General features: G+C 38.7%; 3 protein-coding genes across 4 annotated transcripts; 1 reads left to right on the top strand and 2 right to left on the bottom strand.

Moving 5' to 3' along the window:
- Positions 1-3534: 3534 nt before the first annotated feature.
- Positions 3535-6797, bottom strand: LOC103334406 (bifunctional TH2 protein, mitochondrial-like). 2 transcript variants are annotated; one of them, XM_008237366.3, is made up of 7 exons: positions 6443-6797; positions 6245-6353; positions 5341-5640; positions 4835-5255; positions 4485-4751; positions 3993-4406; positions 3535-3742 (listed from the first exon to the last, which is right to left on the bottom strand). In XM_008237366.3, exons 1-7 carry the CDS (start codon positions 6619-6621, stop codon positions 3663-3665), a joined length of 1770 nt encoding a protein of 589 aa, XP_008235588.2. In that variant the 5' UTR covers positions 6622-6797; the 3' UTR covers positions 3535-3662. The 2 variants fall into 2 exon arrangements, with proteins under 2 accessions (XP_008235588.2, XP_088911338.1); XM_089055212.1 differs by lacking the exon at positions 3535-3742 and having other exon boundaries at positions 3983-4406.
- Positions 6798-9415: 2618 nt separating this feature from the next.
- Positions 9416-11126, top strand: PSB28 (photosystem II reaction center PSB28 protein). Its single transcript, XM_008237365.2, has 2 exons — positions 9416-9730; positions 10334-11126. The coding sequence occupies exons 1-2, from the start codon at positions 9658-9660 to the stop codon at positions 10801-10803; spliced, it is 543 nt and encodes a 180-aa protein (XP_008235587.2). The 5' UTR covers positions 9416-9657; the 3' UTR covers positions 10804-11126.
- Positions 11127-11273: 147 nt separating this feature from the next.
- On the bottom strand, positions 11274-13928 carry SDD1 (Subtilase family protein). The gene has a single exon (XM_008237363.2). It carries the CDS (start codon positions 13883-13885, stop codon positions 11582-11584), a length of 2304 nt encoding a protein of 767 aa, XP_008235585.2. The 5' UTR covers positions 13886-13928; the 3' UTR covers positions 11274-11581.
- Positions 13929-14514: the final 586 nt, after the last annotated feature.

Here is a 14514-nt window from a genome sequence, read left to right on the forward strand (position 1 = left end):
ACATTTGAACAACTTATGGACAACTAGAAAAAGGGGAAAAGATCCAAGTTAGTCGGGCTTCAAGGATTAAAAAATATGGACTCGTCTAAGGGCCTTAGGGCTTGTTTGGGAGTGCTTCTTTCTGAATTGCTTATGTCAGTAGCGCTTTTACAAAAAAAATAGTTTGTCGTTTGGATGTCACATTTAAAAGTACTTTTACATTACATAAAAAGTACTTTTGATATTTTGTTGAGTGTTTGGCTGACACAGTAAAAAGTTACCTTGAGCCTTCTTTTCTGTTCTCATCCTTTTCTCTTGAGTCTTTTAGGTTGACATCTGGTTCAATGTATTTGTGTTGTTTCAATTTTTCTTAATAAAGTTATGTTTCCTGTGAACAAAGGATAAAATATAAAATATTGAGGAACAGAATACGTTTTCCACAAGAGGGAAGTTGGCTTTAGGCATATATGCTGCTGCTATCTTCCTTTGTTGGTTCACTGTGTAGCGTGAATTTTTATACTTTTATTTGTCTTTTCCTGTTGAATATATATACTGTTCTTCCAGTGTTTGAGAAATTTTTTCAAATTAATATTTGAAAGGGCATTCAATTTTACTGAAATTTAAAGTTCTGTATACAAAATTCGGAATTTTACCATTGATTAAATCCATGTCTTCCATTTCAGAGTGGCTCTCCATATCTTATGTGAATGCACTGGATTTAAGTAATAGGAGAGAAAAAGAAAGAAAGGGTATTTTGGCATTTAAAAAAATAAAATATGGGTACTTTCGGCATTTTAAAAGTTTCATTAAAGGAAGTCAAGTGCTTCTTGTGTTTTTGTCTTACAACGCTTTTAAGAAGAAACACCTCTCAAGTGCTTTTTTCAAAACCACTCCAAGTGGCTTTTAGATCTCACCCAAAGCGCGCTTTTGCAATTTTTGCCAAACATCATTTTTACAAGATAGAAGCGCTTTCACTCATTTAAAAGTGCTTTTCACTGCTCCAAAAACACTCCCAAATGACTCGAATGTTGAATGGATAAAGTTAAATGGGTTACGAACTTATGATAATGACCACCATCCATGTACATTTCTTAGAAACTCATGATGTGAAGCAGCACCCACCTTAGAAATTGGTTTCCAGTAATTTGAGGTTACCCAGCCTAATGCCTGTAGGGTTTTTTTTGTTCCAAAGCCTGACGAATGGCTTGGGTTGCCGTAAGAAGAAAACGAACAAAAATTCCCTAAATGCCTGAGTTCAAGAACCAAGCTCCCAAAAGGGTTTTTGAAAAGTCTGATGAAACTTTAGAAAAACACTATTAGGTTCTTTTCACTAATAGCCAGATAATCAAAATAAATTGATGAGTGACTTAGCTTGAGGAGCTTGTGGCATGGGAGCTAAGATTTTACAAGTTTAGCAATTTGAGAGAGAGAGAGAGAGAAGCATGGTTTTCTTACAGAGAATGAAAGTTTGGAGTAAGACAGAGGAAAATTAGAACGATTTCTGTTTTAAAGAAAGAAAAACAAACGAAGAAGAAGATTGGGTGGCTTGAGCAAATTCTTCGCTTGCTTGACAAAGCTTGGTCAGGCTAAGTATGATGATTTCGCTGGGTAGGAGAAACTCCCTTTTATAGGCAGAAAGAGCCCTAATTTCGTCTAACTTTTCCTTCCCCTTTTCATTGTTTCTTCTTACTTGATCTAATTTGGTGAAATTCTCTTATCCAAGGTGCATGGGTAAGGAACCCTTTGTGGTTCTAAGGGTTTGATGTAGCTGGACCTCCCCATGAGGGTGAGGCGCCACCTGTTTTCCCTCTTGGTTTTCAAAGCGAAGCTTGTAATGGAAAAAAAGATGGGTAGAGTTTTTTGTCCGATGGGTATTCATCCTACCTTCATAAATTTCCTTTGGTCTCTGTCATGGCTTCTTTGTTGACCGTTCTTGGAGTTCTAACAAAGGTGGAACTTGGTGCCAGATTTTTATAAGTTGTTGGGCTGGGCTTGTATGCACGGTATTAGGTTATTGACTTGTTATTTCCAGCGTTTGATAGGTTTTCGTCAAGTTGCTGGAAGTGGCTTTATTAATTTTGAGCATTCTTTTGATGTGGGCTTATCTAAGTATGCAGGCTAGGGCTGGCAATGGGTCGTGTCGTGTCGGGTTCGTGCCGTGTCGGGATAATAAACGTGTCAAGAATGCTTAACCCGAACCCAACCCATTTAATAAACGTGTCGTGTCGGGTTCGGGTCGTCTTTTATCGTGCGGGTTTCGAGTCGTGTAACGGGTTTATAAATAATTATATGCATGTTACGAAACTCACAATTGAAAAAAATTTAAATTAAAAAAAACAGAGAGAGTAGAGAAAATATAAGGAAAAGAAAGAAAAAAAAAGATAAAGAGAGGAGAGAAGAGAGAAGGAAAAGAAAGAAAAAAAATAGAGAGAGAGAGAGAGAGAGAAGATTGAAGGAAAGAAAGAAAGAAAAAAGAGAGATGAGAGAAAACTAAAGAGAAGGAAAAGAAAGAAGAAGAAAAAAGGAGAGAAGAGGAAAGGAAAAGAGAGAAAAAAAAAGAGAGAGGAGAAAGAAAAAAAAAAGTGGAGAAGAGAGATGGAAAAGAAAGGAAAACACAAAAGAAAAAGAAACATTATAAATATTAAAAGACATATGATAAAATCACAAAGTTGTTTGTAGCATGGTGGATAAGGTGTTTGAGAGAAATAAGGGTGGTAGGGGTTCGAAACCCCTTGTGTGTGTGCTGAAGTCTCCATTTCTCTTCATTTTTTAGCGGGTTGACACGACTCGTTTAATAAACGGGTTAGGTAGGTATTATAGCGGGTTAGCGGGTTGACCGAAACCCACCTGCTTATTAAACCTGGTCGAACAGGTTGACCCAAATTGACTGCTTTTTTAAAGTGCGGGTTGAACCCGCTAATTTCTCGTATGGGTTTCGAGTTGTGTATCGGGTCGTGTCCAAAATTGACACCCCTAATGCAGGCTACTGGATGTCTTCCTAAGGCATTGGACCATTTCCCCTTTTTCTCTCATACTAACCCATGTATTTGGGTCCGAGGAATGAGTTTGAGTTTTAATGCTCCCAAGTGGCTTAAAACTTTCATTCCTCGAACCCTCAATGGGCCCTGTGATCACTTGTTTCCTTCCATACCACAATCTTCTCAGCAAGCCTCATGTGATTTTGTGGTTTGGGTCCACTTAAGCTTGTGGCATAGCTTGGTGTTAGAATAGTGGCTCTTCTTGCACGACACCTATGCTTGTACTTGAGTTTTATTATGCCGTGATAGGCTATAATCGGGCCAAGTAACACCGAATGGGTATGTGAGTGTGATTTTGTAAAGTTGGCATGCTCTTGGCCCTTTTGCACGAGCTTGCTTGGCATGACGCGTGGCCCATAACTTGCATTGGTGCATTCTACAAATTCTCTTTTGTCCCGATTGAGCTTCTTTTGCATTCAATTATCTGTGTTGGGCCAAGAATTAATCTGAGCTTAGCCCCTTGGATTTTTGGGCCTCAACAATGCCAAATTAGTTGGCCAAAAATAAAGACTATATATGCTATGTGGCAAGCAGTAGCCAAGTTTATGTCATATATACTTCCAAAATTGCTTCTCCAATCCAATATATCATCAGAAGCAAATGGAAGGTGTAAAAAAAAGAATAATATGTGTTTGATGTACAAATTTATATTACATCTTCTTCTCTTTCTCTCTCCTGCCAGAAAGTTGCCATTGAAATCTTTCTCAACACCAACTTGCTTGAACCTGCAGGATATAATAATCTAAAGAAAGCTGAAGTTGAACACAAATAAATAAATAAATAAAGGGATAGCCTTTTTTTTTTTTTTTTTTTCCTGGGGCAGTCCCCAAAAGAAAAAGAGGGGCTGGCCTGTGGCACTCAATTGAAAATACAGCCACCAACTTTCTATATGTATAGCCTACTACTAATACTATGTTGTTTCTCTTTGAGAAAAGATAAGAGAGAGAGAGAGAGAGAGAGGTGGCTTTTATGTACCCAAAATGAATGCCTGTATTTCAGCCCAACTAGACACCGTATAAAGAACACCAGACAATGGTTTCCACCAATTAGAGGCACAATCTTGATCAGCAAGTTCTCTCTGCCTCTTCACCAAGCCAGAGAACAATGGGACAAAGGAAACACCAAAATGATCACCTAGTCTCCTTAGGCTTGAACTTGAACCAACTACAATGCCTATATCTGCTTCAAGCAGGCAAAGCAAGTCACCCACTGAGCCTCCAATGTAAACTGTCAAGTGTTTATTGCCTTCGCTCCTGCAGTCGATTAGGACGTCGTTGAAGACTTGAAGCTTTTCCATGGGAGACTCCATCTTCTTTACAATTTCACCAGTTGTGACAGATTCTTGATAAACCAACTCATTTGAATGTACATTCAAGACATTCAAATCTCCTGCACAATTGAAATTAGATATCAATTGAATATATCACTTCAAAAAAAATGTGTACAATGCATTTCCAAATAGCATACCTGAAGAGAAAGCTGATACAATGAGGTCATTACACCAGCAGTATGAAAGCACATGAACATCAGTTTTCAGATTTTCATTTTTCACAATCTTCTGAAAGAAGCTTCTGCAACCATCTTGCAGAATGAGGCTCTGTCCAGCCCTTTTTATATCCTCCACATTTAAACCCTTCAACACTCCTGACTGAACCACCCTTTCATTTGCCTTTCTCTCAAACTCCGCAAGTTGTTCAAGCGCGCTACACAGACATTCATAATCGAATTCTTCCACTGCAAGATTTTAGGAACATAACGTTTAATTTCATGCTAAGCATCAACCAAAATCAAGTCTTAATAATTAGTTTTGATCAAACCTCTCTCACTGGCCACAATGCTTTCTACACATTGTTCAAATTGTTCAGTGTATTGGGTTGAAAGAACATCCCATGTGCTCCTTAAGTCTGCTGATGGCATCCGAGCAAGTTGGGTTTGATCAGATCCATCCATATCGGCCTTTGGTGCTGTTATGATCGCAATCTCAGCCAATATGGCAGCAGAATCAAAAGCAGTGCATGCCAAATCAAAGTCACAAAGTATCATAAGATGGCGTTTGCTATAGTCATGCACCCGAGACAAAGGAACTACAGATTGCTGATCAGAAATTGGTTGAGCAGCAATAAAATCTACTTGAAGCTTCATAGCTTGATGATAGAGCTTCTCTATAATCTCAAGCTCCTCACCAGTCAAAGAAACACTAAGTTTATCTAGCATGTCTTCATTTTGCAGGGCTATTTCCTGAAATAAATACTCATGTTTGGTCATTAACAACTTTTTAAAACAAAGGGTATCAGAAAACACTTTGATTTATAATCAGAAAGACCTCGAAAACTTGAGACGAATAATTTTCTATCCAGCTTTTGTAAATGTGAGTGCTATCTTGATCAGGATTTATAATGCCTTGGATCTCAGTACTGATGAAGGCATAGAGTCTCATACAAGGAGCCAGAGCAGCAAGTGTATATGCAGCAACCTTGGTCTTTTCGAAAGGGGTTGCGATTTTGTCCAGAACCGATCTTTCTCCTTCAATTTTCCCTGATGCTGTTGCAAGCAAGAAATCTGTGTATTTGGTTGTTGCAATGTCTTTAGAAATGTCCTCATTTGGGAATTCAAAACCCCATTCCTGCATAATATGTTCATTTCATTCAAACTACTGAAACCAGAACTAACTAACATGAATTATGAACACAAAAATGAGCTAAAACTAGCAGAGATTACAATAAACAAGTCAAATTATTGTGAACAGTTATGGGAAATATTATAATTGATGAATATCTGGTGATGAAATGATGATTAATTATAAGGCAAAAGTATTATTAGTGACCATGATTATGGTGATTATATATAATGATGAACACCATGATTCATGCAGCTATTATTGCAGAACAACAACATTAAGCAATCCATGTGATAAGTTTTTAAAAGGAAAAATACAAAGAAATAAAAACTGATATGATGAGCAAAGCCTGAATAGACTAATTGTCCACTAATTACGGAAACAAAACAGAGTCTTAATCTTAATATACGGTTGCATTTCTGGCAAAGAAACTATAAAAAAAAACAATTCAAAATTTTCCCTTAATTTCTGTGCAAGTTTTCTCGGCAGCCGAACAGAATCTAAGAAAACTAGCTCTGTGCCAAGCAAACATATATACATTGTAAACAAACAAGAAAACAGGGGAGGAAAGTCAACAGAGAGAGAAAGAGACGAGAATCTATTGACTTACTCGGACAAATGTGTCGTGCATTTGAAGCCTGCCGACGGCACGTTTTCTCAAATCGCGTAAACCATTCTTGTCGTCCTCATCATCTGCACAATCTTCCGCCAATTCATATCTGAGAAAAATAAACAAAACCCATTACTCAGCTTGGGTGTATCTATCAAAATGATCAATATGGGTGTATTTATATGCTTAGGAACATACGCGAGAACGAAGGCTTTGAGAAAATGGAGGTCCTGAGAGATGAAATGGCGAAAGGTAGTTTCAGAGTGCAGAGTAGCAGAGGCTAAGCCAACGAAGAAGGGAGTGTAGAGAGAGAAAACAGAGTCGTCTCTGAACTTGAACCACAGCCGTCTGGCTAGGCCTCCTTCGTCTATGGCCATATTCCCTACCAGCTCTAGACTTCTTTTTCTTCTACGTACGATTTGGGCTGAGCAGCAAGCAAAAGTATATTAATATAAACAGAGACGAGAGTGAGAGAGAGAGAGAGAGAGGGAAAAAGGGGAAAGTTTGGTGGAATGGATTGTTTCGTTGTTGTTTGATTGTTGAAGTTTGATTTGTTTGTGTGTATTTGTGTATATATATTTATAGCTATAGCCTACAGGGGGTCTGTGTGCAGTCCAATACTGCGGGAGAAATAAGGCAATGTCTCTTAGCCGCCGGGTCAACTTAGAAACATCTTCAACATGCCCCGTGTTTGTTGGCTTCATCCCTTGCGTCATCATCTTTTTGCTACTAATATTAATTATATTTTACCCTCCTTTCTTTTCTTTTTAACATAATCCATTATGTGTGGATCATAAATTTAACGTAACTTGGATCATATATTATATATATATAAGTGATATTGAGAAAGCGGAGAATCGAACTTAGAATCTCAGATACAAGGTAAAATGTTCTTAATCGCTTGAACTACAAACTGCTTGTTATTATACATATATATTTATTAAACCCTTAACATTTCATTTGTATTTTTAGTTTGGCACCTTTTAATCATGGTTCCGTTGATTGTTTGGATTTCTCATAAGTAGCTGCAAGTTTGACCAAATATATGGTAGAACACTGGTGTCTCTCTTGAGCAGGAAGTAGTGCTCTACATGATCATAAGTTGGGCGACAAATCTAACCACAAAACCTTTTCCTCTCTTCTTTGGATACATTTTTTTTTTGGGAGTTTCACTAAAACACCCAAAATGGAGGTTGAAATTATAAAAAAACCCAACACCCAAAACACTTTATAAACACACCCAAAACCCATCATTATACACACTCAAAACCCATTTATAAACACACCAAAAAAGTTGACTTTGGGGTTGATTTTGGGTGTGTTTCTATGTTTAAATAGTGCTTGGGTTTTTTTATAAATACATGTCTAGGATTGGATTTATTTATAAATTTGTATTTTTTTTTCTTCTCAGTAAATTTGCGACCTCTTTTATAATTGGAAAGAAAAATACCACTATAATGAGGAGCTAATTAAGTGTATGGCAGCATAAATATTATACGACAATACAGTAATGTGGGTCTCATTATCCGTACGGCCATAGCCCTCCATTGTATCCCAAAATCAAGGTTATAATAAGTGCTCCAATACTTCTACCCATGCGTGGCACCTTCTCCACTACACAACATTTTACAAGATGGCCATAGGACGGTAGTAGCAATGGAAGTCTTCAATTTTGGCGTTGTGACATGTTCACATGGAAATGTGGCACACTAGTACTCCTTTATAACCCACCTAAATGTTCATAAAAGTTGTACAACTTGCATTTTGTATTTGATTGTCTAAAAGGATGTGTTATGACCAGTCGCATACGTCTTTTACCCAACTCTAATTATTCTAATTATTCACAATGCATCAATGATTAGAGTCAGTACAAAATTAATCCCAACGCGTAAAGCGGCTGAGTCTAACAATGCTATAACGAGCCAATGCCGCCATGGTTCAAAATGACCACTTCCTTTATTTCATCTGCCAAAAGGCAACCGCCGAAATCAATGTGTTACGCGGTAATGTTTGGGGCCATCTGACTTTGACTTATCAGAAGGGAAAGTGGCTCAGGTTGAGGAAGAGTCGGGGTAAGAGAGACCCTAGTCATGATTCACGGTCACATGATGAACAAACTAAATTGTTCTTTTCATTCAATTTTCAACAGTTGGATTGGATTGCAGCATCACCTTTTATTACCAACCAAGAAGCTCTCTCTTGTCGGCCTCTGACTTGGAATAGTCTATGCTCATGAACATATGTAATTATCTGCTCCTTTTTAAAAATATATATATATATTTATAATAAATATTTTAACGTTAACAATATGTTTTTATTTTTATTTTTAGAAATTTTGGAATTGCGCTTATAATTCAGTCAAAACTGACATATATTAAACGTGATGTGTTTATTTACATGTTGAAAACTCGAAAAATATGTATAGAGATATGGTTTCATTTTCAGTTCTCTTTGTTTTCTTATTCTAAATTATGGAAAAGTCGTGGGGGAGTGGAAACTAGAGCCGTAGACGACACACTAGGATGATTAGGCTATCAAACATCAAATAAATCTCTAACAAGTAGGCATGGCTTGTAAAGGATTTGGCGGATGCTGATATCATAGGATAGGATCACATCGAATTTATCAAAAATCATATTAAATACAACAATAATTAGATTGATTTCAATCATTAAGCTAATCATATCAAAACAATGCTTAATTTTGAGACTGTAATGATGTGGCTAAGTGTTGGAATTTTCTTTATGGTTGATTTCTAAGTGTGCATATGTGGGTTAGACATATTGGTCAGGACAGCGAGTCCGCTCCTTTGTACCCCAATTTTGATCATCTTCATGTAAATGAGATTAATTTAAAGTGGTTTAAACGATCATTTGTAAAAATTAAAAAATATATATTAATTTATAAAAAAAAAAGAAAAAAAAAGAGAACACACATTGTTCTGAAAGGTCAAAACCAAAGACCATACATTGACAATTTTACATGCAAAAATCCAAAAACAAAGAGCGCAAGAAATTGGGCTAAACTGTATAGAACTTGCAATATTGGGCTGTTTGGTTGTGACCCAACCCAACAATGCTCAACTGGTGCCACACAATTATTGGACTTAGACCCAAAGAAGCAGAAGATGCCACGTGTCGGGTTGTAGAAATTTGCCCAGAGTCACAACAACATACCAGAATGTAGCAAGTAGCAAGTGCCAATCTCTCTCTCTCTCTCTCTCTCTCTCTCTCTTCCGTATATCCATCCACCAATCCTTTGAAAAGCTGAGAACGTACTGAGAGTGAATGGCTGTCCTTGTTACACACCACTCTATCCCCAAACCACAATTATACTCTCCGTTTTAACACTCTTTGAGTCTTTAGTATATCTTCTTCTCTTTCTCTCTGTCTCTCTCTTTCTGTGCTTGTACAATGGCAACCCTGCAGTTACTTGCATTCTCCTCTCCAGTCTCACACTGTCTGCAGCAACCACGCCTTCATTCTGGTACTCTTTGTGGCTTCTTTTCTGCATGTGGTGTTGTTTAATTTCGAGCAGTACACTTTACTGTGGTGAATGGTTTTATTTTTTGTGTCATAATTTGACTTAGTGCATTAAGGTTTCTGGGTTATGCTTTTGGGAAATTATAGATGAAGGGACAAATGGGGTGAAATGGTTTCATGGGTTTGTTTGAAGTTTCAAACTTTGTGTCAGTTTTGGAAGTTTCTAAGTTGATGAGCTTGCAAGTGTAGGAATGTATAATAAGGGTTAATTGGATATCAATTATTTATGATTCTTAGCAATTGAAACACTAAAAGCGTTATTGGGTTTATCTTGCTACTTTTTTGTATGTTTTCATAAACCAAATTTATGTTGCTAAACCATTCAGTTCAAACGAAATTACTAAATACGTACTCAGTTCTGTGTTTTCTATATCAAAGCTCAACATTTGAATTCAGGTGTGTCATCTCCACCTTCCCAAACCCCAGAGACCATTAGGGCTCCTCAAGTACTTAATGAGAGAGAATTATTGATAAAAGTTAAAACTGAGACATGGATTCTGAAACAGAGCCATAATACTAGTAGATGATATGTGTTCTGATTGTGTAGGCTTGTTATCTTGGGCTGTCCATAGAAGTGCAAAGTCCACGTTCAATGGTCAGTCTTTGCACGTGTCTCGTCCCCAATGGGCGCCAATAAGACGGTGTACTCAAGCATCTAGATCTATTACAATGATGGTCAAACCAAAAATTCAGTTTATCCAAGGAACTGATGAACAGACAATACCAGATGTGAGGCTAACTAAATCAAAAGATGGTACAAATGGCGTGGCTATATTCAAGTTTGAGCAACCTTCTGTTTTTGACTCCTCTGGTGAATTTGGTGACATCACTGGATTTTACATGATTGATGAAGAAGGTGTTCTTCAATCAGTTGATGTCAATGCCAAATTTGTCAATGGAAAGCCTGCAGGAATTGAAGCAAAGTATACCATGAGGACTCCGAGAGATTGGGACAGATTCATGAGATTCATGGAACGCTATGCTAATGATAATGGCTTGCAATTCATCAAAAAATGAGGCAATGTATATCCTTATCTGTTGTCTTTCTCCTCCCTGTCATCTTGTCCATGTTGGCTTTCTTCAAAGTCAAATGAAACTCGGGAATCTTATTAGTCCACGCATGTAGTTTAATGCAAGTACAGCGTGGTCCTTCAGATTCAACCAATTTTTCTGTTCTTATTGAGATTTATGTCAGTATTATGTATTTTGAGTTATAGAGGTGAGAAAGATTGTGTTTCAAAGCCTTATTTCTTTTAATTACTCCGTTGTGATTAGAAGAAATGATACGATGGTGACAGATTAAACAATTTAGTCTATGAAGGTGCAGACTTGTTAAGGCATTGATAACCTTGTAAGTTTGTATCTATATCTGCCTCGGATTTCATATTGTATTGGAAATTTCTTAACATGTTCTGCTCAATTGAGGACATAGGTGATAGAAAACAGGATCAGTATACTAGATAATGAGATTTATAAATGTAAATTCATTTGACTAAAAGGAGGGTAACATGAATCTTTATCACTGCAGAAACATTTTGAGTAGAAAAAGTTCATAGTCCAAAGACTCCGAGCAGCATAGAAGACTAGTAGTTAATACAATAATAGCCTCTGCCTTTATCAGATGATAAAAGGGCATAGCTTGTATCTCTCGAGTTTTATACCCCACAAAGCCAGGATAAATATTCAACCTTAAATCTCATAAATGTGAATCCAATGAGTCAATAACAATGGATTTTTTGATTTCTAGAGTAGAGCTACCATGACCACTCTGGTGCCATGATTGCAATCAGCCCTGTTACTTCCAAGTCACCGAGAACGGGCTTTTAACCCTGTGCAAGCTATTCTTAGAATTGACCCATGTCAACTGCCCTTGTGCAAAGCTCATTTTTGCTGTTCCTGCTCTCTTCCTTGATATAAACCATACCCTGTAACTCAAACTCTGATTGATGTCTGTGAATATTAACCTTTGAGGCTTAACTTTTACTTTAACTTCCTTAGGCGCCATTAGTTCCAGCGAGTAAATGGAATTAGGACTTCCCACATTTGTTACTCGTCGTTTGATCATTTTACTTCTCATGCCATGTTTGAAAGTTACTGAAATGGAGGGGTAATTGAGGTTGAAACCCCTGTTCATCTGCAGGATTTCACGGCAGCTAACGTTCCTGTGAGTGATAGTTAGAATTTCTGATTTTGTGTATCCAAGACTGCATAAATGAGTGACATACTCCTCTGGCCTGATGTCATAAATCAACCCCGGGTCAATGGCTCTCTCAGGGTTTACATGTCCAGCACCAATTGCAAAAACTCCGGCTGGTTTGTCTCCATCCATTATCGGTTTTCCTGAATGATCAGTTACCTCAGCAGTTGTCATAACAGCAGATTTAATTGCCGCAGGGCTCCATTTCGGATGAGCTGAGCGTAGAAGAGCAGCAATTCCACTGGCATGAGGACAGGCCATTGAAGTCCCCGACATGATAGTGAAATTTCCTCTCCTAGAATCTTCTGGAAGGCCAGAGGGACCTAAGTTTTGAGGCCAAGCAGCAATGATGTTGACCCCTGGAGCAATCACATCTGGTTTGAGGATTGAAGGGTTAGAATAACTCGGTCCTCTAGCTGAGAACTGAGCTACTGCTGGTGCCCTGGATTTTCCTATAACTGTGCCTCCAAATACAATTCTAGCTGTTGGTCTCCTTGTTGAGTTTATGTAAGCCTTCAAGTGAACTGACTCTTTGAAGCCAATCAGAGTTGCAGGCAAGACGTGGACATCAACAGAGTTCTCCTCTAGGTTTATCTCTGTATTTGCCAAAATCATTGCAGCTCCTCCAGCTTCCTTCACTACTTCACCTTTCTCCGCCCTTCCATTGACACCTCGGTCACAAACCACTATTTTGCCGCGGACTATTGCTCTTGGGAGAGACCCTCTGAAGCAATATTCACTTCCACTATTCTCACCTGTCACATAAACCAGTTCAAGCGCTTTCCCAGCTCTCATAAGATGGTTTCCTGGGTACATGGATTCTCCATAGAGGTATTTTCCATTCCCCATTTGAACTATGCCGGGAAAACTTCGGTCTAGTGTGCTGGCACCAATGGTAGCAATCCAAGGAGCTTCATTGGCAACTGAGCTTTGAATTGGACCACCGTTGCCTGCTGCACATACAACTGAAATTCCATGCTCCACTGCACGAAAACTGCCAATTGCAATGCTGTCATCAAAAAGTGGAATGGGGAAGCCACCTAGAGAGAGGGAGAGAATGTCTACTCCATCTCTAATTGCAACATCCATTGCAGCAAGGATATCAGAGCTATAACATCCATTAAGCCAGCAGACTTTGTACACTGCTACATGTGCTCCGGGAGCCATTCCTCGAGCCACACCAGCTGCATTGCCAAAAACACTTGCCATTCCGACAGAAGCACCCCCAGCTGTTGATGATGTATGTGTTCCATGCCCATGGGAGTCACGCGGTGACACATACTCATGACCAGCATCTGGTGAGTATGATGACACTGAAGCTACGCGATGACCTTCAGTGAAGAACCTGGCACCAATGAGTTTCTTGTTACAATTCGAAGAATTGAAGTTTTGCCCTTCTTGGCAAATCCCTCTCCACTTTCTGGGAACTGGTGGCATCCCACGATCGTTGAAGCTTGGACTCTCGGGCCAAACTCCTGTATCAAGCACCCCAATGATCGTGCCTCGACCAAATGCAGACTTGTGCCAAGCACCATTACTTGAAGCAGTGTTAAGCCCCAAGAACTTGTATGAATAAGTTGTGTGGATTTGGAGGCGGTGGTCAGGCCTAATTGCAATGACATCAGGCAGCATTTGCAAGGACTCAAGCTCAGATTCAGACAGCTGAGCAGCAAAGCCTTCCATGGCAGAATGGTAAGAGTAGAGAAGCCGAGAAGAAGCGTCTTCTTCAGATGACATGGTTTGTTGAAGAAATGAGAGATGCCAACTAGGCTTAGTAGCAAAAGAAGAGCTGGTCACACCTTGTGGGTGGAGCTGAACAATGTAAGTCTGGAGAGTGTTTGCATGAAGGCAGACCGAGCAAAGGAAGAGAATGGAAACGAAAAGATGGGTTTTGAAATCCATGGTAGAAAGTTAAGATGACAACAATGGAGCTTAGGCTGCAAATGTGCATGATTTGGAGGAAGAAGTCTAGGGTATTTGAAGGAGTTGGGGAGATGAGATCAATTAAGAACAGGGTTTTGGGTTTGGGAAGCATTTTCTCTCTGAGCGCTGAGAGAGAGCTCTGAGTTGAAATACAAAACTCGTGAAATTTAAGAGCTCTACATCACGAGGATCCTTGGTAGTGCTGAAGAGCTTGAGCTATAGCTTTCACGGGAATTTATGGTTAAGCTTTAATTCATTTACTACCAAAGGCAGTTATGTTTTAAAAAAAATTCTATGAATCTTTGTTTCTCTATTTGGTGTTTGAATTTCACTTGGCTTTTTGTTGTACTAAACTAAAGAGCATAGATGTTGGCATCATTAAATGCTGATCTCTATCTCGTGCTGCTCTGCATTTATCCACACGCTCTCTCTCTCTCTCTCTCTCTCTCTCACTCTGGATTTGCTCTCCAAGGCTCCCTCCGCCGCATGCAGCTTGTGCATTACTGCCACCCTATTTTTACGAAAAAAATTTGACGCCATCACGTCACATTGTGTTAGTAATTCACTGGTTATAATATAATTTATGGGTACGTAATGGATTTATAAAG

The sequence above is a fragment of the Prunus mume genome, linkage group LG6 (genome assembly GCF_029339155.1).
Source record: "Prunus mume cultivar Tortuosa linkage group LG6, ASM2933915v1, whole genome shotgun sequence".
Classification (NCBI taxonomy): domain Eukaryota; kingdom Viridiplantae; phylum Streptophyta; class Magnoliopsida; order Rosales; family Rosaceae; genus Prunus; species Prunus mume.